This window comes from Mustela nivalis (assembly GCF_964662115.1).
Source record: "Mustela nivalis genome assembly, chromosome: 10".
NCBI lineage: Eukaryota > Metazoa > Chordata > Mammalia > Carnivora > Mustelidae > Mustela > Mustela nivalis.
The window spans coordinates 33,454,688-33,478,626 of NC_139029.1; the positions used below are offsets into that span (position 1 = coordinate 33,454,688).

General features: G+C 49.8%; 2 protein-coding genes across 4 annotated transcripts in view; one reads left to right on the forward strand and one right to left on the reverse strand.

Moving 5' to 3' along the window:
- Window positions 1-738: 738 nt before the first annotated feature.
- On the reverse strand, window positions 739-23,825 carry TMEM53 (transmembrane protein 53; the record flags this gene model as incomplete). Its single annotated transcript, XM_082687319.1, has 3 exons — window positions 739-2,249; window positions 7,143-7,264; window positions 23,549-23,825. The coding sequence occupies 3 exons, from the start codon at window positions 23,823-23,825 to the stop codon at window positions 1,596-1,598; spliced, it is 1,053 nt and encodes a 350-aa protein (XP_082543445.1). The 3' UTR covers window positions 739-1,595.
- The window catches only part of ARMH1 (armadillo like helical domain containing 1), a 51,313-nt gene continuing 51,186 nt past the window's right edge, over window positions 23,813-23,939 (forward strand). For 2 of the 3 annotated variants that reach the window (XM_082687303.1, XM_082687312.1), the window contains exon 1: window positions 23,813-23,937. The gene's annotated coding sequence lies outside the window, so the exon portion shown is untranslated. The remainder of the gene's footprint in view (window positions 23,938-23,939) is intronic. The other variant, XM_082687310.1, reaches the window with a different exon arrangement.

A 23,939-nucleotide genomic window follows, 5' to 3' on the forward strand; every position in this document is an offset into this window, starting at 1 on the left:
ATCTTCCCAAATCCCCCCACCTTAGACGCACCGACGTCTAAGGTGGGGGGATTTGGTGTGTACTACAGAATAGGGTCCAGCCTGCTGCTCCTGCCTTCTGCACTCTGGTGACACAACCTGTTTGGAGCTCAGGGAAGGCCCTACCGAGCCCCAGGCCAGCTTGATGGCACCGAATATCCTGAGTCCAAGAATCTTAGGGCCTAAGGTTCTAGGGAATGTATGCAGCCTGCCAGAACAGAGCAGCCCCAGCCATGGCTAAGTTTTCAGAAAAATGGGTAATGCCCGGTCCCATCAGGCTGGCTCCTTTCAGGTCTCAACTCTCCCCTCTCTTTGCCTTGGACTCCATAGGTCCCTGATCGCTGGTTACTCTCAACCCAGGTCGGGGGGAGGGCGCATATGCTCTCTAATAGGCCACATTAACCCTGAGTGAGGGCCTACTCAGCTGTGGTATCCTTAAGCTTGGTCTTATGGCCCAGGCAGCACTGCCACCTATTGGCCGTGGCTAGGAATGCAACCACACAGCCTAGAGGATCAGTGGCCATGGTCCCAAGAGATTACAGAGGGCGGGCAAGATGGAGACTGAGCTCGGCTCTGGAGCCAGAGGGGCTGTCAGTCCTGAGAATATCAAGCGTCAGCTCCCACCCTGAGCCTGGCCAGCCATCTCCTTCACTGCCTGTCAAACTTACAAAGCCCATCCCTGTCCCCCACCCAAGTCCCTTGAATGTCACAGTGAGCTCATTCAGTCAGCATGTTTATTAAATACCTACTATGTGCCAGCATTGTGCAACAGGGACTTAAAGGAGGTAGAGAACTCGGGCTGAAGCCACCTCTCCAGCCTGGAGATGATCCAAGTGAGTCTCTCAAGGAGATGAAGGAGTCCTCGCCCCGGCCCTGGTCTCCAGGGCTACCAACTTAGCTTGTCCCAGGTCCTATATGGCACCACTGTCTTCCTACTCCTCACTCCAGCTGCCTGTCAGACACCCTGCAGCCTTCCTGGACCAATATCTTCCCAGCAAAGCGTTGTGGACCCCGGCAGGCCTACCACCTGCACATCCTCAGCTCCCCTCTCTCCTGCGGTGAGGTGAGAGAAGTCTCTCTACATCAACTACCAAGTGGGGTCTATGCGGATGGCGCGTCATGCTGTGGGGCTTGGGAGCAGAAATCCTAGTCCCCTGCACCAGCCTGACCCTGTCCTCCGGCACCACTACTCAAAGCTCACCTGCCTTTCAAGAAGTTAAGGATCAAAGCTGGGACTCCTCAACAGCCCCACCTTCCCCACTCTGTGGGCCCTACCTGGCCTAAGAGCTCCAGGCATCCACAGCCTGACCCATGCCTGTCCAAACATAGCCAGGGCAAGATTCCCACGGAAACCTGTCCAGGCACTCCCACCCCTAGGATCCTGGGAGAAACCATTCCTGGGGCAGAGGCTGCTGGGATTCAGTGGGAGTTCTCTCCTCGTGGGACCACAGAGTCCCAAAGGGCTGTCATGAAGCTGAAGCAGGAGAGGACCCCGCCACCCACGGACAGAGGTTGTGGGGAGGTGTGGGGCGTTTATTTCTGGAGCAGAGAGGAGTTGGGTGAGTGGGGCAAGGAGCTCAGCAGTGGACACAGCTGCGCATGAAGTCTACGCAGAGGCTGGTGTAGTAAGTAGGGTAATCACGGAGGTGGCTGACATGCGCAGATGACACAAAGTCCACGGAGCGCACGAGGACCTGGTGCGCCAGGCGTGCCTCCACCATGCGTTCCACGTCCCTGGCCAGGACCACCTCGTCGGCCCTGGAGTAGAGGTAGAGCTCAGGCCAGCGAGAGGCCGCATCAAGTAGCCTGTCATAGAAGTGGGTATGGAAGAGGGCTGTGAGGGGGGCGAGCAGGACGTGGAACAGGACTGCCACCAGGGCGAAGGCTGCCAGGAGCAGCAGGCGCAGCACAGCAGGCCGGTGCTCCAGGACAGCCGCCAGGGCCCGAAGAGCCCCCAGCAGGTTGCTGTCACCAGGGCCGCTGTCAAAGATGGTGCCCACCACACGCAGGTGGCAGAAGCGCCGATGGGTCTGCAGGAGCTCCAGCACATATCGGTAGAGCATGACGCCGGCATTGCTGAAGACATGGAAGAGCAGGGGCTCCTTCTCCACCTCGTAATCAAAGAGGAGCTCAAGCAGCTTCTGGGCCAAAACACGAAGTGAAGGGATGCCCAGGGACTCGGAGAAGAAGACCATGTGCCATGGGGCTGTGTATCTGATCACGATGCAGCCCTGGGGAGAGGAGAGAGGCCAGGTCGGTCCTCAGGGATAGGGGTAGGTTGTGGGTGGGGGAGGGGGAAGTCCAAGCTAGGGTCAGAGATGTCCCGCAGCTCTGACTGCCGGCGGCCCATAAGCCTACGGGTGCTCCAAGCACCAGCTCACCGCTCACAGACACTGGGGCCTTCCAGAGTGCAAGGTACAATCGAGGCCCAGTTGTGGAATAATCACTTCATGCTGGCCACAGCCACTCAGCCTGGCACGGTCTGTAAGGCCGGGAGCTATCTCTGGCCCGTGCCCTGTCTCTCTCCCACCTTCCCCCTTGCACCTCATCTGCTCAACTCTGGCATATTTAAGGCCTTACTGCTTGGCCATACCTGGCTGCAGTGACTCTGCTCTGCGCCATCCCCACCCTCCCAGGCAACAAGGAGCTGCCCTCATAAAATCCGACACCAGAGATGCAGCCTGCATGCCCCAGCCTTGACCACCAGAGGCCACTCGTGAGCTGGACCCACATCAAGTGCTCTCTGGCACAGGGGCCTGGCACCCCAATTTTTCTGGTTCTAAGGCCTGGGATCGCTCCTCCCACTCGCCTTGAAATTCCAAATATGATAAACACTGTTATTCCTCAAATTCTAAAATCTGAGCCAATTTCATGTACCCCTTCATGCCTGGGTCAAGCATGCCTCAAAATTTCCAGACAGATCCTCTCCTATGTCAGTTAGAAAAGGCAGCCAAAATAAGTCAATCGGAGAAAGACAACTATCATATGATCTCCCTGATATGAGGAAGTAGAGATGCAACATGGGGGGTTAAAGGGATAGGAGAAGAATAAATGAAACAAGATGGGATTGGGAGGGAGACAAACCATAAGTGATTTTTTTTTTTTTTTTTTTTTTTTTTACCATAAGTGACTCTTAATCTCACAAAACAAACTGAGGGCTGCTGAGGGGAGGAGGGTTGGGAGGGGGTGGTGGGGTTATGGACATTGGGGAGGGTATGTGCTATGGTGAGTGCTGTGAAGTGTGTAAATCTGGTGATTCACAGACCTGTACCCCTGGGGATAAAAATACATTAATGTTTATTAAAAAAAAAGAAAAGAAAAGGCAGCCAATGCCATTGCCTGAATGCTAATCCCCTCTCACTGTCCTTCTCAAGAGATAGAGGGCCCTCTATCAGTGGAATCTGAGTTAGGTGGGCTCTGGGGTCACAGAGGTCTGGCTTTAATTCCTGGCATCGCTGTTAACAGTAGGGGCGAAAAGCAAATTGCGTCACCATCCTGGGCCTGTACCTTCCAACTGTAAACTGGAATAACGTCCACCTTGTGGGCTATGGTGAAGACCAAATGAAAACACACACCTCAAGTGCCCCATACAGCACCCTGCACAAAGTCAACCAACAGCAGCAGCCATCAGTGGCGGCAGGAGTAATAACGAGAACAGCCTTGAGTGACGCAGAGTGAAACCAAATGGTCAGCTGACATAACCCTGCCGTCAGCCCCCTCACTGCACCCCTGTCCCTGACTCCAGTCTGACACCTGTCCCCACCTCCTCCTGGCACTATTCTCACTGGGGCCCTGGCGTGCCGAAGCCCCCCTCCCCAGACTCTGCAGAGGGGCCAGTGATGCCACCTGGCCAGTCAGGATCTGGGGAGAGTTAATAAAATGCTCTGTTCACACTTCCCAGTGGGACTTGAAAGATCTTCGCCCCAACCCTCCCCAACCAAGACACAGCATTTCCCACAAATGCAAACACACTCCCACATCACACAGCCGCACACGCAACTCCAAGAACCCAGCAAAAGCCCACCCATTTCGTATGCCACAGACACAGAGGCATGTGGCACCCACCATTCACTCGTGCACCCGCCACACCATATGTAAGTACACAACAAAGCCACAACCGACAAGACACACCCACGTGCACACATACCACAGGCAGGTAAACAGTGACATGCTACACTCTCTTCAAGAATACACACACACACACACACACACACACACTCACACTCTTGACCGGGAGCATTCACATGGAGACATAAACAGCAATTCCTGTCAACACGCCATCTATGAGGATATAACACGGTGTGTGCCCTCCAACCCCGTGTCACCTATGAGGGCACATGCGGAACATACCCTCTGCGGCCCCAGCACTCCCAGGGAAGGGCACATGTGTACCCAGCTTCCCTGTGCCCACAGGTCTGGGCCTCATGTTGAGATTTCCCAGGTGCCCACATCTCTGCTGCCACCTCCCCAGTCAGATGCTCCTAGAAGTCTCTGCAGGTCACATCCCAGTTTCTCCCCCACCCCCCAGCCAAGCGGATCTCCATCTCTGGGCACACTGGAACCCGCAGTCCTGCCGTGGGTCTTTGCCTCCCTCTCCTGTATTTTCAGTCTCCTCCTCTATCTCTCTCAATTCCTGACAAACCAATATCATTTTTAAAAAAATTTTTAAAGCCTCAGGGCATCCAGATGGCACAGTCGGTTAAGCATCCGACTCTTGGTTTTGGCTCAGGTTGTGATCTCAAGGTCCCGAAACAGCCTCACAACTAGAGCTCTGCACTCAGCAGGGAGTCTGCTTAAGACTCGCCCTCCTCTCCCTCTTTCCCTTCCCCCTCCACCCCCCACATGCACACTGTCTCTCAAATAAAATTATTTTTTAAGAAGTCTCTGCCATTACACTGTGTTCTCCTCTAACTCTATCCCACGCTCTCGCCACCTTCCAAGACAATCTTTGACACCTGCCCTCTTCACCTGGTCCCCTCCTACTAACTTCCCTGCCCTGTTCTCACCAAGGTCACCCATGCTCTCCCAAACTGGCCAAATCACACAACACCTCTTAGCACCCATCATACTTTCCTTCTAGCATGATTCGGGATCACACACTCCTGGATATATTCTCTGCTAGCCCCATGCTGGGTGTAGAGATAACTTAAAAATAAATCTTAAAAAAATAAATAAATAAAAAGAGCCTTAAGGAACAAAGTAACTAGATCCAATGGGTAATCTAGATTGGATCCTAGTTTGGGCAAATCAGCTATAAAGGACATTTTGGGGACTTTAGAGCATCTGAATATGGACTGCGAACTCAAGGAGAAGAAAACAGATTAAGCACGGTTGAGATCAGGATCTGAGAAAAAGCATGATGCAAAACAGTATTTTGAAAAATTGGAATGCTTAGATGTCTCAGTCGGTTAGGCGTCTGCATTTGGCTCAGATCATGATCCTGGGGTCCTGGGATTAAGTCCCACATCATGTTCTTGCTCAGCAGGGAGCCTTCTTCTCCCTCTGCCATTCTCCCCCTGCCTGTGCTCTCTCTCTCTCTCACAAATAAATAAAATCTTCTTAAAAAAAGTAAATGGGGCACCTGGGTGGCTCAGTCATTAAGCGTCTGCCTTCGGCTTAGGTCATGATCCCAGGGTCCTGGGATTAAGCCCCACAATCCAGCTAGCTCCCTGCTCAGCTGCTCGGTTCCACAGGGAGCCTGCTTATCCCTCTGCCCCTCCCCTTTCCCTCTCTCTCGCTGTCTGTCTCTGTCAAATAAATAAATAAATAAAATCTTTTTTTTTTTTTTTAAGTATATTCAATAGATCTTGTTAGGTAAAGAAAAGTTACACACAGAGAAAAGCTGAAAGGATGGGCATGAATGAGTAAAGAGAGGTCATCTCTAGGTGGTAGATCTGGTATTTTTACTTTCTTTTAAATAATCTAGTATCAGGAGTTTGGAGTTGGAACATTTTTTTCTCCACACGCATGCTGTCCTGAACCCCTTCCTTTCCCAGAGGAGCCCTCTGCCAGCCCTGCCAACTCAACCCTGCTGCCTTCCTTGAAATCTAGCCCCACACCCTCCCCCATGGTCCCCCTCCTCTCTTGACATTTGCCCTTTCCTTCGTTCTCTGTTCTGGCCACACTCACCTATTCCTATTCTTCCACCTGCCCTCAGGGGTCTTAGTCCAATGGCAAAGCAGACAAACAAGCCTGGCCCAGTGGGTGGAATTCAGAAGTAGCTGAAACTATGCCCAACGCAAGGCCATTCATAAAAGGCGACACCAAAGGACCAGCCTTGTTGGCTGGGGGGAAGGCCTCAAGCTCAGAACAACATTTTGCCCCCACCCCTTCTCCCACTCCAGGGCCACACCCCACTCAGGCCCAGTGCAGATGGTGGTCAGTGGAGGGAGACTGAGGCAAGGGGCTGGGGGCACTGGCTGACCACTGGAGATCCCCACTCCTTGTCGGCCCCGGGCTTCCAGGTGGCAACGAGGGCTGTCCCCACTGGCGTCCCTCTACTGAGGAGGGCAGGGCCAGGCCAGAAGCCACAGATGTAAAAGAGGCTTCCAAAATATAACCAGGCCTTCCTAGGGCTCTCTCCAATTGCCATAAGCTATAAGCTCTACATCCAACTCTTGGGGTAACCTAAGAAGCCAAAAGACCTCCAGCCTGAATCTCTTTTCCAAGAGGCTCTCCTGCCACGGGAATGTGAAGGTGCCATGTCAACCCCAAGACAGAAACTCACCTGGTCAGAAAATGGAGAATATCCTGGGGGTACTCACTGTGCCCCGCACTCTCAGCCCAGGCTCTTGCTGCCCATCTGGGCAACAACAGACTTGAGGTCTGGGCCGACTCCACAGCTGGGAGCACATCAGGGCTGGGCTGCCCACCGAGGAGTTTGGGGAGGAAGGAAGAGGAAGCAGGTCAGGGGGCTGAAGGAGACAGACCCGGCCACAGAGCTGGCAGCAAAGGAGGGATAATCCTGCCAGAGTCCCCATAACCCCAGCGCCTTCCTCACAGGCTGTTCTCTGTACCAGGCCTGTCACATTGGTGCTCAGCAGTCGCTGCAGCCCCTGAGCTCAGAGAGGCCACAGGTGGCAATGCCCCCTGGGGCGCAGTGTCCACAAGCCTGCAGTACTCACCCTTTTGTGGTAAATGGCGCTGTACTTGGCAAGGTTTTTGTCCGTACAGCCACCCCAGCCCAAGAGAATCACCAAAGGCTGTCGCATCCCCGCCTCCTTCCTGCTTCGGTTGGGGCTGTTCTCTGAAACAGAGACATGAGGGGACTGTCAGCACGAGTGGTGGCACACGGGGTGAGGATGACTGGCCAATCCAGAGCCAATCTAGCTGCAGGCAGGGAAGCAACGGATGCCAGACCTTGGCATATCCTGCCAGTGCCCGCGCCTCGGGTCCCCACAGGGCTCCCTCCTCTATCCCGCCTCAAGTGGCATTTAGGCCTCTCAGGAGGCAATGCAGGGTCACTGGAAAAACCCACATGAGGGCACCTTTCTTTCGTAACTCAAAGACATAGCTCAGGTGAGAAAAGTGAGAACTTCCTCCATGCAATGTCACTTTCTAATCCAGAGGTCAGCAAACTACAAGCCATGGGCCAAATGTGGCCCATGCTCTAGTTTTGTATGAACCGCACACTAAAAAGAATAATGGTTTTTATATTTTTAAATGGTTAAAAAAATCAAAAGAACTAATATTTTGTGACACATGAAAGTTATATGAAATTTAAGTTTGATCGTCTACAAGAAAGTTTTATTGGAACACAGCCATGCTCATTCATTTACTTCCTGTGTGTAGCTGCTTTCATGTTAAAACAGCAGAGATGAGTCATGGCAACAGGGACCCTACGGTTTGCAAAGCCTAAAATACTTATGGCCCTTTACAGAAAAAGTTTGCCAGCCCTATTCTAATTTCACAAGCAGTTAGAAGAAGGAGATCTTAAAAGGAGAAAAGGATGGGACAGTGCCAACAGGGAGGTAGAGCAGACAGACTCTGAAGGACCACATTAAACCACCCGCTCTCTCCTGCCAGAGAATAATCATTGCCAATATTTGCCAAGACTTAACACTCATAACAACACTGCAAGGAATATTACTGAAGATGACAACACTGGGGCACAGAGTGGTTAAGTTACTGGCCTAAGGTCATCCAGGAAGTGTACAGCTGGGAATCTGGCCCCTGCTCCCCATCCTAACTAACCCACTTAAGATGTTCTGTGCCACCGGCACTGTCCCCAACTAGAAGCAATGTCTCCTTCAGTGATGTGCCAAGGCACAAGCCAGCTGCTTCCTCCATGGCTACTTTCCCAGAAGCTTCCCTGCAGCCTTGTTTGGTCAAACCTCATCTCATTTCCCCCGCCAAGTAAGGACCCACGCACTCAGGGGGACTTCAGCGCCAGGACTGTTCACTCCTAGTTATCTGCCCTCCCACAAGGGCCAGGGTGTGCCCTTCCCAGTACCAAGCCCCTTGTCTCTGCTCAGCAGCCACCTTGAGATTTATGGATGCTGGTGGTGACCTGGCAACAGTAAATTTCAAGGCTAGTTAAGAGGATGGTAAATATAAATCACTAACCTTTGGACAAAAGGAAGACAACAATTTCCTGTGGAAATTAACATGATTGAAAAGTTCAATGTTCCTGCTCTCCAGCAGGGGTGACTCTGGCCTTCAGAGATTAACGGCCTGCCCCCAGGGGCATCCCAGGCTGGGTTGCAACTCAGCCTGGAGCAGGAGCTGCCGGTGCTCCTCAGTGCCAGCACTCCCAGGCGCCCCTGATGCCTGCCTGGCCCCAGGGGGAGGGAGACGGTCCCACAGATCTAACTCAGGCCACTCCAAACATTTGCACCACCTTTCCAACTTGGTGTCCCCATCCCCTGCTAGGGCAGCTCTTCCGCTGTCCTGGCCCTTCTGGCAGAAAGGCGTCTAGGCCTCCCTGGGCCCTAGCCCACCCTGCTCAGGATGACTGCCCCTGAAGCTTGGACTGCAGCAGCCTCAGGGGTAGCCATCAACAGCCACCCACTTGGATCTGCCTTTGAACCTCTGAGATCCAGGAACTCGATTCCTGAGACCTGCCCCAGGGAGGCTCTCTGACCTCCGTGCCCATGACTGAGCACAGTCTCCCCTCCCCCAGCCTACAGTGGTCCCCTCCTGGGCCACCACCAAGACACAGCAAAAGGCTTCAGCGTTTATCTCCAACCCAGAAAAGGCAGCCAAGGGACGCCACACCCCCTGGTGGCCTCCTGAAGTTAAGGTCAGCCTGCAATGGGCCATGATGGTGCACTCTGGTTGGGGAAGGTTTGAACAGCTTCTGCAGACCCTCTGACCTGCCCCTGGACATGAAACTCCCTTCTGCTCCACCAGGTTTTACAGATGCCCAGGTTTCACCAACTCAGGGAGGAATGACTCTTCCCCAGAGAGGCATTTCCACGAAGAAACTCACGGAATATGGACACCCTGAACACAACGCCCACTCCCAGAGCCCAGCCTTTCCGTACTGCTCATCATGGGCGGGAACACGTCCCTCCATTCAAGCCAGGCACTCAAGGCGGCCCCTGAGCTGCAGCTGCTCTTCCTGCCCTTGGAAATCTCCCATTACCCCCACACAATCTCATCCCGGGGCCCCACTCTCTCTACTCATTCCTAACTTCAGCCCTCATCCTCCCACCGGAGCCATGCTGCCCGCTCTGATTCTAGATTTCAAGTGCTATAACCCGGAAAGTCCAAGATGCTCTGGCAACGAGGCTGAGAGTACTGGCGACTGGGAAGGCCCCCCAGAGGAAGACACACGTGCTGGCTACCCTGGAGGCCCAGTACAAACACACCAGGTGGAGAGAGGCCATGGGTGGGGGCAGGAGGCTCTGGAGATGCTGGGGTTGGTGTAAGGCACAGCAAGCAGTCCTGGGGGCTCAAAGCCGGGGAGAGGAACGACAGTGGTTCCAAGAGCTGGGGTCTCATCCTGCAGGGTCGTTCAAGCCATGCGTAGGAGTTGGGATTTTATTCCAAGAGCAAAGGACAATTCTGGAATTGGGGAAGTGGCAGGATCCAATCTGGATTGATTAATGACCTGTAGGATGATTTAATGTCTGTCTCTCCCTTTATCCAGTAGGCTCTGTGAAGGCAGGCGCTGAGCGTGGCATGTTTGTCACTCCATCCCCAGTGCCCAGCCCTGTAGCTGGCCCATTCAGGCACGCAGGAGAAACGTGCTGGAATGAACCTGGGGCTGCCAAGAGAAGGATGGATCCAAGGACAAAGAGCTAGCATTCTTCTTGATACCCACTGCCCTTTCCAGAGTAATACAAGTAATTGTTATGGCCACTGTTATTTATTGCCACATCCAGATCACGATTCCCCCATCCTCTTATAAAAGCCCCTGTTCTTTTGTGCTTATTCCACTGACCAGATCACCTGGTTCCCTCCCGTGGCTGACATCTCAGGGCCTCCGGCTGCTGCCCCTTGGGGATAAGACTTGGGCTCTTGGCTCTACCTCTCATTCATGTTCCAGGACTTCCCACGACTTGGTGCAGGCAATCAAATCCACTTCCTAAGCCACCACAAACCTCTTGAAGTACACATCTCCTTCCAGCTCTTTTCTCCCCCTCTTTCCCCATCACCAAGAAAAACAGCAATGGTAACAGGGACAAGAGCGTTTCGCCTCGAGCACTGTTCTGAGCCCTTTGTGTGTCAATTCACCAAACTTTACAATGATCCCATGAACAATGTACTGTGATTATTCTCATTTTGCTGATGAACAACTTAAGGCACAGAGATAACAGATAACTGGCTCAAGGTCACACAACTAATAACCAGTGAAACTGGAATCCCAAACCAAGTGGTCTTGAGACCAGCTTCTAACCACTGCCCCAGCCGGCACCCTGGGTAACAAAACCCAAGCCCCCAGGCTGAACCAAGTCTCTACCACCTAAGCTCCAAATGTGTACACATAGCTGTCTTTGCCCATCAATAGATCCACTCTGACCTCTTTCGCTTCCTCCTCCTCCTCAGGGACCCCCCCCACGACGGCCAGAGCCCCCATATATGCTTCCTCATTGGGTCCTAAACCATCCTAGGAATTAGGTACTACTGTTCCCATTTCACAGATGAGAAAACTAAAACACAGAGAGAGTAAGCCACTCTCCCCAAGAACATGCAGCCAGGAAGTGGCAGAGCCAGCATCCATCTCTCTGGACCCCGACACCACCCCGCTCCCATCGCCACCCTGCTCCCATCTCCAGGACCTCGCACGTGCTCCTCACTCCCCAGCCCAGTGTGCCACCACTCCATGTTTATGCCTGGCTAATGCCCGCTCCACCTGCTGAGTTGGCTCACTGTTCACTTCCAGGAAGCCTCCCCCAAGGGCTCTGGCAACCCCTTTTTATCTCCCACCCCCAATCACCAGACTGGGTTAGACTCCACTGGGATTGGGGAGGAGGCTGCAGTAACACACAAGGTCAGGGAAGGCAAAGGCCTGAACCCCAACAGCGGAAGACAGGTAGGAAGATGGGGGGAAAGGACAGGGACAAGAGTAGTTTTGGAACATGGATCAAAAATCTCAAAAGCATGCCATCTTTGACATTGCAATTCTAAGAAAGAAAAATGTTTAATCATATGGAAATATTTGATAATACATGAAGCAAACTAGAGACACACACGTAAGAGCTAAAACCTTTAATAAAACCCTTCAAAGAAAACACAGGAGTAAATCTTTGCGGCCTGGCATTAAGCAAAGGTTTCTTGGACATGACCAAAAGTTCAAGGACTAAAAGAAAAAAAAAAGATAAATTGGGACTTTGTCAAAATTCAAAATATTTGTACTTCAGAGGACACCATCAAAAAAGTGAAAGGAACAACCCCCAGAATGGGAGGAGATATTTGTAAATAATATATCTGATAGGGGGTCTGTATCTGGCATATACCAAAAACTTCTCACAATTCAACAATAAAAAGACAACCCGATTAAGATGGGCAAAGGGGGCGCCTGGGTGGCTCAGTGGTTTAAGCCGCTGCCTTCGGCTCAGGTCATGATCTCAGGGTCCTGTGATCGAGTCCCGCATCGGGCTCTCTGCTTGGCAGGGAGCCTGCTTCCTCCTCTCTCTCTCTGCCTGCCTCTCTGCCTACTTGTGATCTCTGTCAAATAAATAAATAAAATCTTTAAAAAAAAAAAAAAAGATGGGCAAAGGATGTGAATACACATTTCTCCAAAGAAAAGAGACGAATGAACAGCACATGAAAAGATGTTCAACATCACAGTCCTTATGGAAATGAAGATGAAAACTGCAGTGAGGTCCCATGTTATACCCATGAGGATGGCTATAATCAAAAAGTCAGGTAGTAACAAGTGTTGATGAGGGCGTGGAGAGATCAGACCCTCATACACTACGGGTGAGAACACAAAAAGGTACATTTAGAAAGCAGTTCGGCAGTTCCTTTTTTTTTTTTTTTTTAAGATTTTATTTATTTATTTGAAAGACAGAGATCGCAAGTAGGCAGAGAGACAGGCAGAGGGAGAGAGAGGGAAGCAGGCTCCCTGCTGAGCAGAGACCCTGGGATCATGACCTGAGCCGAAGGCGCCACCCAGGCGCCCAGTTCGGCAGTTCCTAAGAAAAAAATTAACCATCAAGTTACCACAGGACCCAAGACGCCTGGATGGCTCAGTCAATTAAGCATCTGCTTTCGGCTCAGGGCATGATCCCAAGGTCCCTGGATGGAGTTCCGAATCTAGCTCCCTGCTCAGCGGGGAGCCTGCTTCTCCCTCTGCCTGCTGCTCCCCCTGCTTGTGCTTCTTTTTTTTTTTTTTTTTTTTAAAGATTTTATTCATTTATTTGTCAGAGAGAGAGAGAGAGAACACAAGCAGGCAGAGGGGCACGCAGAGGCAGAGAGAGACACAGGCTCTCCCCTGAGCAGGAAGCCAGATGTGGGACTTGATCCCAGGACTCTGGGATCATGACCCGAGCTGAAGGCAGCGGCTCAACCAACTGAGCCATCCTGGGGGGCCACTGCTTGTGCTTCTATCTTTATCTCTCTCTCTCTCACAAATAAATACATAAAATCTATAAAAAAAAAAAAAAAAAAAAAAAACCACAGGACTCAGCACTTCTATTACTGGGTAAACACACACCTAAGAGAAGTGAAAGCATGTGTCCACACAAAAACCTGAACACAAATGTTCAGAGCCACAGGTATTCATAAGAGCCACCAAGTAGGAACAATCCAAATGCCTATCAGTAATATGGAACAGCCATACCATGAAATACTATTTGGTCATTAAAAAAAGCAATGAAGGGGACACCTGGGTGGCTCAGGGGGTTAAAGCCTCTGCCTTCAGCTCAGGTCATGATCCCAGGGTCCTGGGATGGAGCCCTATATCGGGCTCTCCGCTCACAGGGAGCCTGCTTCCCTGATCTCCCTCTGCCTGCCTCTCTGCCTACTTGTGATCTCTGTCTGTCAAATAAATAAATAAAATCTTTAAAAAAAAAAAAAAAGAGCAATGATGTGCCAACACAGGCTGCAACATAGATCAATCTATGTTAAGGGGCGCCTGGGTGGCTCAGTGGGTTAAGCCACTGCCTTTGGCTCAGGTCATGATCTCAGAGTCCTGGGATCGAGTCCCGCATCGGGCTCTCTGCTCAGCAGGGAGCCTGCTTCCCTCTCTCTCTGCCTGCCTCTCCGTCTACTTGTGATTTCTCTCTGTCAAATAAATAAATAAAATCTTAAAAAAAAAAAAGAAAGAAAATCTATGTTAAGTAGAAGAAGCCAGCCACAAAAGACTATATATAACATGATTCTATTTATATAAAATGTCCAAAATAGGTAGATCCACAGAGGAGTTGAGTAGTGGTTACAAGGAGCTAAAGGGGGGTGGGGCGTGACTACTAATGGGTATACGGTTTCTTCTGAGGTGAGGGAGACTGTGCTGGAGTTACTGGTGACGGTTGCACAATTCTGTGAATATGCTAAAAAACAATACAAGCTTAAAAGGGTGAGTTTTATGGTATATGAATTATAGTTCAATAATGCTATTATTTTTAAAAATTAATAATAATAGGGTTGCCTGGCTCACTCAGTCTGTAGAGCATGCAATTCCTGACCTCGATGTTTTAAGTTCAAGTCCCATGGTGGCTATAGAGATTACTTTAAAATCTTTTAAAAAATTAGTAACACATTAAGTGAAAAAGCACGTTGAAAAGCAGCAAATACAACAGAATGTGTGTGTGTGTGTGTGTGTGTGTGTGTGTGTGTGTGTTTATTTATAGGTGCTGGGCGCCTGGGTGGCTCAGTGGGTTACAGTCTCTGCCTTCAGTTCAGGTCATGATCCCAGGGCTCTGGGATCGAGCCCCACATCAGGCTCTCTGCTCAGTGGGGAGCCTGCTCCCCGCCCCGCTCTGCCTGCCTCTCTGCCTACTTGTGACCTCTGTCAAATAAATAAATAAAATCTTTAAAAATATATACATATATATTTATAGGTACATATATATTTACATATATACACACACATACATATTTATGCATAGAAAAAAAACACATCAAATACTCATAGCAATTATTTCTGGGACTACATGCAATTGTTTTTTCATGATTTTTTTTTCACCCACTTTCTAAAATCAACATTTTATCACTTTTGCAACGAGAGTTAAAATATTATTTTAGCCCCTTGGTAAGGCAGAAGTATTCTTTTCATCCCTGGTGATTCTTGAGCACCCACAAAACAATTTAATCTCACAATCTCCCTGTCCTCTAGGATTTCTCAACAAAACAATACTGACACCAATAATAGAAGAATTACAGATACACATATTGTACAACAGTTCAAGTCATAAAACTAACGCATAGATTAGATTGTGTATATCCCAGGGGCATGTAGAGAAGACAAAGGAAAGGCTGACAGGGAATAAGGGTATACAGCACCATACACGCTTTTTATCTGTAAGTCAGAATGAAAATGCAAAGAACCTATGTTTTCTTTTTAAAATGCAAAGAATAGGGACGCCTGGGTGGCTCAGTTGGTTAAAATGCAAAGAATAAAAGGATCCTCAGTGTCCTCTACTCCCCAGCAAAACTTTCTAGAATCTCACGTACCTACGTCCGGTATTTATTTTTTCTTTAAGTAAACTCTACCCCCAGCATGGGCTCGAATTCACAACTCCAAGATCAAGAATCACATATTCTACTGACTGAGCCAGTCGGGTGCTCAACAGTTCCCATATTTATATATTTATATATAAGTTACTTTATAATTTTTTTTTACTTTTGAAATAAGAGCCTAGGAAAGTAGCACAGTACATACTTTATAAAACCATATCTGAATTCAAGAGAGAGAGACAAACCAAGAAACAGACTCTTAAGGATAGAGAAAAAGTTGATGCTTGCCAGAGGGTGGGGCACGGGATGGGTGAAACAGATGACGGGGACTGAGGAGCGCACTGGTTGTGATGAGCCCTGGGTGCTCTATGGAAGTGTCAAATTCCTATATTGTACATCTGAAACTAGTAACAGAACACTGTATGTTAACTGGAATTAAAACTGGAACTTTACAAAAGATAAAAATAAAACAAAACCTTATCTGCGTCCAAATCTCTAGCTCTGCCACGAATAATTATGAACCAGACCTTGAGCAAGCTCCTTAAACTTCAATTTCCTTATCTGTAAAATGGGGCTCTTAAGGGGCGCCTGGGTGGCTCCGTTGTTAAGCAACTGCCTTTGGCTCAGGTCATGATCTCAGGGTCCTGGGACTGACCCCAACATCGGGCTCCCTGCTCAGCGGGGAGTCTGTTTCTCCCTCTCCCACTCCCCCTATTTATATTTCTCCTCTCTCTGTCTCTCTCTCTGTATCAAATAAATAAAATCTTTCTTTAAAATGGGGCTATTAATATGTAGATTAAATAAGATAATGTCTGTGGAAGGCTTAGCATGGTACCTGGCACAAAGAAAAGAGTTCAATGAGCCCCAGATACTATTATTCCTTCACGAGCAGCACGTGCGTACTGCAGAAAAGCAGAAAATGAATGTCTAATAAAATTGGAATCCCACTGTTTTGTAATCTGCTTTCTTCCATTTAGCAATATATTGTGAACCTCTTTCCCTGTCAGCTTATATATTTCTACATCACTCTTTTTAGTGGCTACAGAGCGACCGTAGAATATTTCATAATTTGTGGTGACCAATCTCCCATTATTGGACATGATGTTTCCAATTTTTGCTATTATAAAAGGACTCTGTTGGACACCTCTTTCTTTGTGTGTGTCCTTAATTGTGTCCTAGAAATGAAACTATAGTCAAGCAACACTTCCTAAGGGCAACAGGAATCCACACACACTAGCTGAGGAGTGGAACTCGAGTTGAAATCTGGGGTAATTTGGGGTAAGACACCTCAGCTCCCTGGAGTTTCTGGTCCTCATATGTAAAACGGAGTAAGACCTCTCCCTCCTTCACAAGGAATTGTGATGCCATTAATAAAATCATGAGAGGTGCTCCTGGCAGGCCTGGCATGTGAGGACACGGTCAACAGAGGAAGGGCAAGAGAGACCCCCACGAGCTCAGAGAAAAGAGGCCTGGAAAGAGCCCACCAGGTTTGGACCTCAAATCCAGAGCCTAGACGGCACCTGGTATAGAGCAGACAAATTAGAAAGGGTTTCCGTTAATGTGCGAAAGAGACTGTGACTCCAAAAAATATAGGCATACCTTGGAGATACGTGGGCTTGTTCCCAAACTACCCCAAAAAAGCAAATATCACAATAAAGTGAGTCAAACAAATATTTTGGTTTCCCAGTGCATATAAACGTTGTTTTCATTATACCAGGGTCTATGAAGTATGTATTTGCATTGTCTAAAAAAACAATGTACATACCTTAATCTAAAAACACTTTATTGCTGGGGTGACTGGCTGGCTCAGTCAGTATAGCATGGGACCCCTGATCTAAGGGTTGTGAGTTCAAGCCCCACACTGGATGTAGAGTTTAGTTTAAAAAAATTAAAAAATAAAATCTTTAAAAATACTTTATTGCTGGGGCACCTGGGTGGCTCAGTGGGTTAAGCCTCTGCCTTCAGCTTAGGTCATGATCTCAGGGTCCTGGGATTAAACCCTGCATTGGGCTCTCTGCTCGGCGGGGAGCCTGCTTCCCCCTCTCTCTGCCTGCTTCCCTGCCTATTCTCTCTGTCAAATAAATAAGTAAAATCTTTAAAAAAAATACTTTATTGCTAAAAAATGCCAATCACCATCTAAGTTTTCAGCGAGTCCTAATCTTTTCGCTGTGGAGGGTCTGGCCTCGCTGTTGATGGCTGCTGACCAGTCAGGGTGGTGGGCGCTGAAGGCTGGGGTGGCTGTGGTGGTTTCTTAAAATAAGACAACAAGGAAGTTTGCTGCACTGATTGGTTCTTCCTTTCGGAAACAATTTCCCTGTAGCACGTGATGCTGTTTGATAGCATTTTACCCAGAGCAGAACTTCTTTCAAGATGGGGACTCAGTCCTCTCCAACCCTAAAGCCGCTTCAGCAACTGAGTTTACGGAGGGTCCTAAATCCTTTACTGTCATCTCCACAATCTTCAAAGCGTCTTCACCGGGAGCAGGTTCCATCTCCAGAAACCACTGTCTTTGCTCCTCCATCAGCTGTAACTCCTCACCTGTTCAGGTTTTCTCAAGACAAGGCCGCACTTCAGCTGCTCCTTCAGGCGCCTCTTCTGACTCTCGTCCTCTTGCTCTTTCCACCCCATCTGCGGTCACTTCCTCCACTCAAGTGCTCAGCCGGTCAGTCACCCGTGAGGGCTGGAACCACCTTCTTCTGAAGTCCTGCTCATGATAGTATTTTGACCTCTTCCCATGAATCACAAATATTCTTAATGGCGTCTAGAATGGTGAATCCTTTCCAGAATGTTTTTGGTTTACTTTGCCTGGGTCCACCAGAGGAATCACTCTGTGGCAGCTCTAGCCTCAAGAAATCTATTTCTTAAGCAACAGGACTTAAGTTGAAATTACTCCTTGATCTATGGGATGCAGAACAGATATTGTGCTATCAGTCATGAAAACAACATTAATCTTATCATATACCTTCATCAGAGCCCTTGGGTGACCGGGTGATGAAGATACATTGTCAATGAACACTAATATCTTGAAAAGTATCTTTTCTTCTGAGCAGAAATCCTCAACAGTGGGCTTCAACTATTCAGTAAACCATGTTGGAAACAGATGTGCTGGCATCCAGGCTTTGCTGTTCAATTCAGAAAGCACAGGCAGAGTAGACTTATCATAATTCTGAAGGGCCTTAGAATTTTAGGAATGGTACAGGAGCATTGCCTTCAACTTAAAGAGTCACCAGCTGCCTTAGCTTCTAGCAAGAGAGTCAGCCTGTCCTTAGAAGCTTTGAGGCCAGGCATTGACTTCTCCTCTCTAGCTATGAAAGTCCTACATTGCTGCTTCTTCCAACACAAGACTGTTTCTTCTACATTGAAAATCTGTTGTTTAGTGCAGCCACCTTCGAAAGATCATAGCCAAGTCTTCTGGTTTCTACACCATAACTTGCTGCTTCACATTACACTTTTATGCTATGGAGATGGCTTCTTTCCTCCAACCTCAAGAACCCATCTCTGCCAGCTTCCAGCTTTTCTTTTGCATCTTCCTCCCCTCTTGGCCTTCAGAGGATTGAAGAGAGGGAGGGCCTTGCTCTGAATTTAGGCTCTGGCTTAAGGGAATGTTTGATCTTCTATCCAGACCACTAAAACTTTTTCTGCATCAGCAGTAAGATTGTTTTCTTAACATTCGTATGTTCACTGGAGGGGCACTTTTGATTTCCTTCAAGAACTTTTCCTTCGCCTTCGCAACTTGGCCATTTGGTTCAAGAGGACCTCTCAGCTTTCCACGGTCCTTCTTTAATAAGCTTACTCATTTCCGGCTTTTGATTTAGAGTGAGAGACTCATGATTCTTCCTTTCACTTGGAACACTTAGAAGCCACTATAGGGTTATGAACTGTCCTAATTTCAATACTGTGTTCTCAGGGAATAGGGAGGCCCCAGAAGAGGGAGAGAAACGATGGAATGGCCAGTCAGTGGAACAGTTAGAACACACACAACAATCATTGGTTAAGTTCACTGTCTTACACAGGTGGGGTTCATGGTGCCCCCAAACAAGGCCAATAGTAACATCAAAGGTCACTGATCACAGATCACCATAAAAAAATATAATCATAATGGAAAAGTCTGAAATATTATGAGAATTACCAAAATATGACACAGAAACATGAAGTGAGAAAATGCTGTTGGAAAAATGGCACCCATAGACTTGCTTGATGCAAGGTTACCACAAATCTTCAATCTGTCAAAAACAAAAACAAACAAACAAACAAACAAAAACCCCACATCTGCGAAGTGTAATAATGCAAAGCACAATAAAACAAGGTATGCCTGTAAATTAAACTCCTGTTTTTAAAAAAAAGGGGGGCCCACAGGCAAGGAGAGGATGAAGTCCCAACTTACTCTTCACCTGGGCCTCTGAGGCCTCTCTGGTGTGACAGCTCTGTGGGACCACCTCAGTCCTCCCCCAGTGCCCCTACTTCTGCATTTTCTTTGCTCACCATCTACCCATCAGCCCTATGAAGCTCTAGGTCCAGTGGGCCACTCTTCTCCAGAAGCCCACAGTAACCACTAGGGCCCACCATGGTGTTCAAAACCACTCAAAACTATTTCCCAGGTGCCAGTGAAAGCTTCCTGAAGGTTAAGTGGCCTTTTCTTTTTTTGGCCCCCACTCTTTTTTTTTTTTCTTTTTTCTCGCAAGTGCTTAACAGAAGAGCAGGTTCACAATAAAACCTGGGCTCACAATAAACCTGCCACTTCTCCTCTTTGTGACCACCAAAGGCCTTCCTTGTACTCAAAGGGTTGGCCCCTTATCTGGACTCTGTGAATCAATTATTTCTGAAAATGTTTACTAAGCATGAGAGCAATATAATGCTGTTAAGAAGGCCTCCTGGGCTGCCAGCAAGCCAAAGAGGGGCCTGGGGAAGCACTTGGCTAACCAATCTCTGGCTGGGAGAAGGGGCAGCTTAGCCTCAGCCTGGGATGTCCGAGCATCTCTGGCTCAGGCCTACAGAGCTGCCAAGTGACTCCATTCAGGTCCTTTGACACCTCATCCTTGCCAGGCCCTAGCAACAGTGAGCAAAACCATCAAAAGCACTACCACAGGGATCCCTGCTATGGGAACCAAGAGAATAGAATCTTCCCCAAGAAAATGAGATGGGAACAGAGTATTAGGAGAGGACAGGGATTACTGTCAGGAAGAAGGATGCAGGGAGATTCCAGGTCAAGGGATCAGCTTCAGCAAAGGAGTGGACAGACTACTCTACCGGCATGGGCAGTCACGAATACTGGCTGGTGGGATTCCCAGCAGAAGGATCCAGGGCTGCCCAGTGTGGGCTCTGAACAACCCTAGATCCGCAGCTGCCTTCTACGTAACGATATGCCAGCAGCAGCTGCTCGCCTGTCAGCTCACAGCAGTACTGGGCATCGCAGTTTTCATGTTCAAATGTGGGGGAGAGAAATTCCAGAAACCAAACATGATTGCCCTACATACTTCTATACCATTAAACAGCAAATGCAAAAGAAGACAGTCTTCAAGATCCCCCTAGGCTATCCCCATGTGAAACCATGTCAGCCTGGAGGGAGCTCTCTGCAGATGGGAAAGAGATTCAGGGGATCACAGTGCTGTTATCTCCTGCTGAGGGGGGCTACAACCCCCAGCCCAGCTCTGGGGCATGCGCTTTGAGAGGGAAAGACATGATGAACTAAAGCTGATCCAGAGAAGTAATCAGATGGAGGACGTCCTAAGAACCACATCGGAGGAAGGACAGCTGACAGCCCTAGGGGTATTCCTCTTGGAGAACAGAGATGTGAGGAAGGAATGAGCTGACCTCCTGAAGAGAGAGGAAGAGAGATTACCTTGCTGTGTTGCACCCACCCCGACCTTCTCGTCCTGCAATTACCACATCATTGTGAAACCACCTGCTTATACATCCTCCCACCTCCTGAAAACCACAGCTCCCTGAATGGAGCCTGTGTGTGAGTCACTTCTCAGGCACCAGCAACTAACCTGCGGCCAGGACACACCAAATACTGAACTGAAAACAGAAATGACAGGAAGGCCTATAGTTGCTCAAGAAAGGGAAGTGCTTTCTAACAATCCCAGTTACCTCCAGCAGGCCAGGATGTTTGGGAGGAAGCATCCTGTCAGGGAAGGGTCTGGAAGCAACAGAATACCCCCACACTAGTAGGACTAAATGGCCCCCTGAGGTTTCTTCCAAGTGTAGGACCCCACCTCCTGACGCAGTGAGGGGAGCCACAAGAAGAGGAGATACACCGAGGGGCGCCTGGGTGGCTCAGTGGTTTGGGCTGCTGCCTTTGGCTCGGGTCATGATCTCAGGGTCCTGGGATCGAGCCCCGCATCGGGCTCCCTGCTCCGCAGGAAGCCTGCTTCCCTCTCTCTCTCTCTCTCTCTCTCTCTGCCTGCCTCTCTGCCTACTTGTGATCTCCGTCTTTCAAATAAATAAATAAAATCTTTAAAAAAAAAAAAAAAAAAAAAGAGGAGATACACCGACATGCCAGGCACACACAGCCAGTCACTGTCTCGGAAACCCTCACAATCCCATGAAAGAGGCACTGTTATGGAGGAATCTGAGGCCCAGGAAGGTTCAACAACTTGTCAAAGCCCTAAAACCAGTAGGAGATATAAGTGAGGTAAACCAAGACCACCAGGCTGCTCACATGGGCTGAGAGACCACATCTGCCCTCCTAGCCACAAGGGTAGCTCCAGCCCTTTGCAGCTGGTGGCTCTCCACAAGCAAGAATATTAACTGGCGGGGCAGCTGGGTGGCTCAGTGGGTTAAGTCTCTGCCTTCGGCTCAGGTCATGGTCTCAGGGTCCTGGGATCAAGCCCTGAATTGGGCTCTCTGCTCAGCGGGGAGCCTGCTTCTCCCCACCCCCCCCCCGCAACCTCTGCCTGCCTCTCTGCCTACTTGTGATCTCTCTCTGTCAAATAAATAAAATCTTAAAAAAAAAAAAAAAGAATATTAACTGGCTTCATCTCTCCTGATGCCAAACTTCTGAAAAGTATTTTAACACCCATAAGCCCAAAAGCCCTCTACCACCATACACAGCCCTAAGGAGCTAGGGCCATTTGTCCTGTGGAAGCCTAGGGGCTGCCCTCTCCTCCTAGACCCCAACCAATAACACAAGATGCTATGGGAAGGGGCTGGGGAGGCTCTCCTGAAGGAGGAAACATCAGAGCTAAGCCTTCAATGATGAACTGGACAAGGACAAGGGCACAGTGTGACACAGCAGAGGGGAAAGGGCATTCCAGGCAAGAGGAAACAGCAGGAGTAGAGGCAGAGAAGCAAGAAGTGTGTGGAGAATCACAAGCAGTTTGGGTTGCCAGAACGTAAAACTCAAATTGAACAGTGGAAGGACACTGTGATCAAAGAGATAAGCAGGAGCTGCTAAAGTGCAAAGGACTTTGAACGCCCCCTTAAGGAATCTGAATTTGATTTATCCTGAGGGCCCTAAGGAGCCACTGAAGGGTTTTAGGCAGAGCGGTGATAAGAGTAAACCTCTACATTAAGGAAGATCGCCAGTAGCCATACAAGAGGTTGGCAGTGAGACTGGAGGGCGAAAAGGCCGTGTGGACCAAAGGAGGGAGGGACATGTTGGGATGAGTACCTCAAGCCTCCTCTATCAAAATTCCCAGTCAGCGCCAAACTTTCCGTTCTCTGGGCCTGCAATCCAACTCTCACTACAGGGACCCAGGCCTGCTCTACAGGCTACTCATTTTGTGGAGCCTCCTACACATTGCTCTTTAATGATACGACTCCAGGGAGGAGGAACGCTAAGAACTATACTTACTCCATGCCAGGCACTACGCTGGGTCCGTCACACAAACTACCTCAGTTGTGCAACCAACAGCCCTGGAAAGGGGGTTACTATGGGTAGCCTCGTTTTGCAGATGAGGAAACTGCCAGAGGTCATCTAGCTACTAAAGAGGGGATCTGAACCGACTTCTACCTGACGGCAGAGACTGCTTGGTTCACCACTGCCAAGGAAAGTGGGAGGGATGAGTCCCGTGTCCCGGGCTTCTGCAAGGACCCCCGGGAAAACAGTGGGTGGAAAATAATGTGGGTGGGTCCCCCAGCCACAACCGCTGACGAGAGGCTGGAAGTGGGAAGCCTGACCCCAAACAAAGGAAGGACAGCCCCTGCCCTCGGCAGCCTTCAGTTGCGAGGAGAGAAACGAAGGCACGGACCTGAGAACTGCCACCTAGAAGACAGAAAAAGCCCCCAACAGAGCCGAGGCCGCAGGGAAGGGGCGGGACTCGGACGCCGAGACCACTCCGGGGCGGGGCTTGTGCGGGGCGGGACTCTGTGGGCCCGACCAAGTCTAGGACCTGCAGGACCCCGTGAGGGGGCGGGTCGCGAGAGGGCGGGGCTCCGAAAGGGGCGGAGTCACAGCTGTGCTTGCGACCCAGAGACTCGTCAGGTTACCTCCCCAAGATGGGACCCGACCCTCGTTCCATACCCTGGCTCCAGCAGGGCTGATCCGGGATCTCGATGGTGTACTCCAGCTCAGCCGAGGCCATGGTGAAGGCGCCGGCCCTCAGCACGGGCCTCCGCCGGAACTCCCGCTCGCGCGCCCGCGCCTCACCCGGGAGCCTCCTGGGCGCCGCCCAATCACCACCCCCCTCCCCCGTCGCTGCCCAATCGCTGAGCCGCGCTCTGTGACCTCCCGGCTTAGCAACCGCCGAGTCTCTCTCGGAGCCTCTCGCGGCACCCCACAGCTCGACCCTAGCAACCATTCCCCGCCCCGTTCCAGCCGTGCTTCACAGCCATTGGCTGACTCGCGTGATCTGGGTCAGGTATTGGTCAACCGGGACGCCTCTCGGGAAGAGTTCCCACCCTCCCGTGTAGGT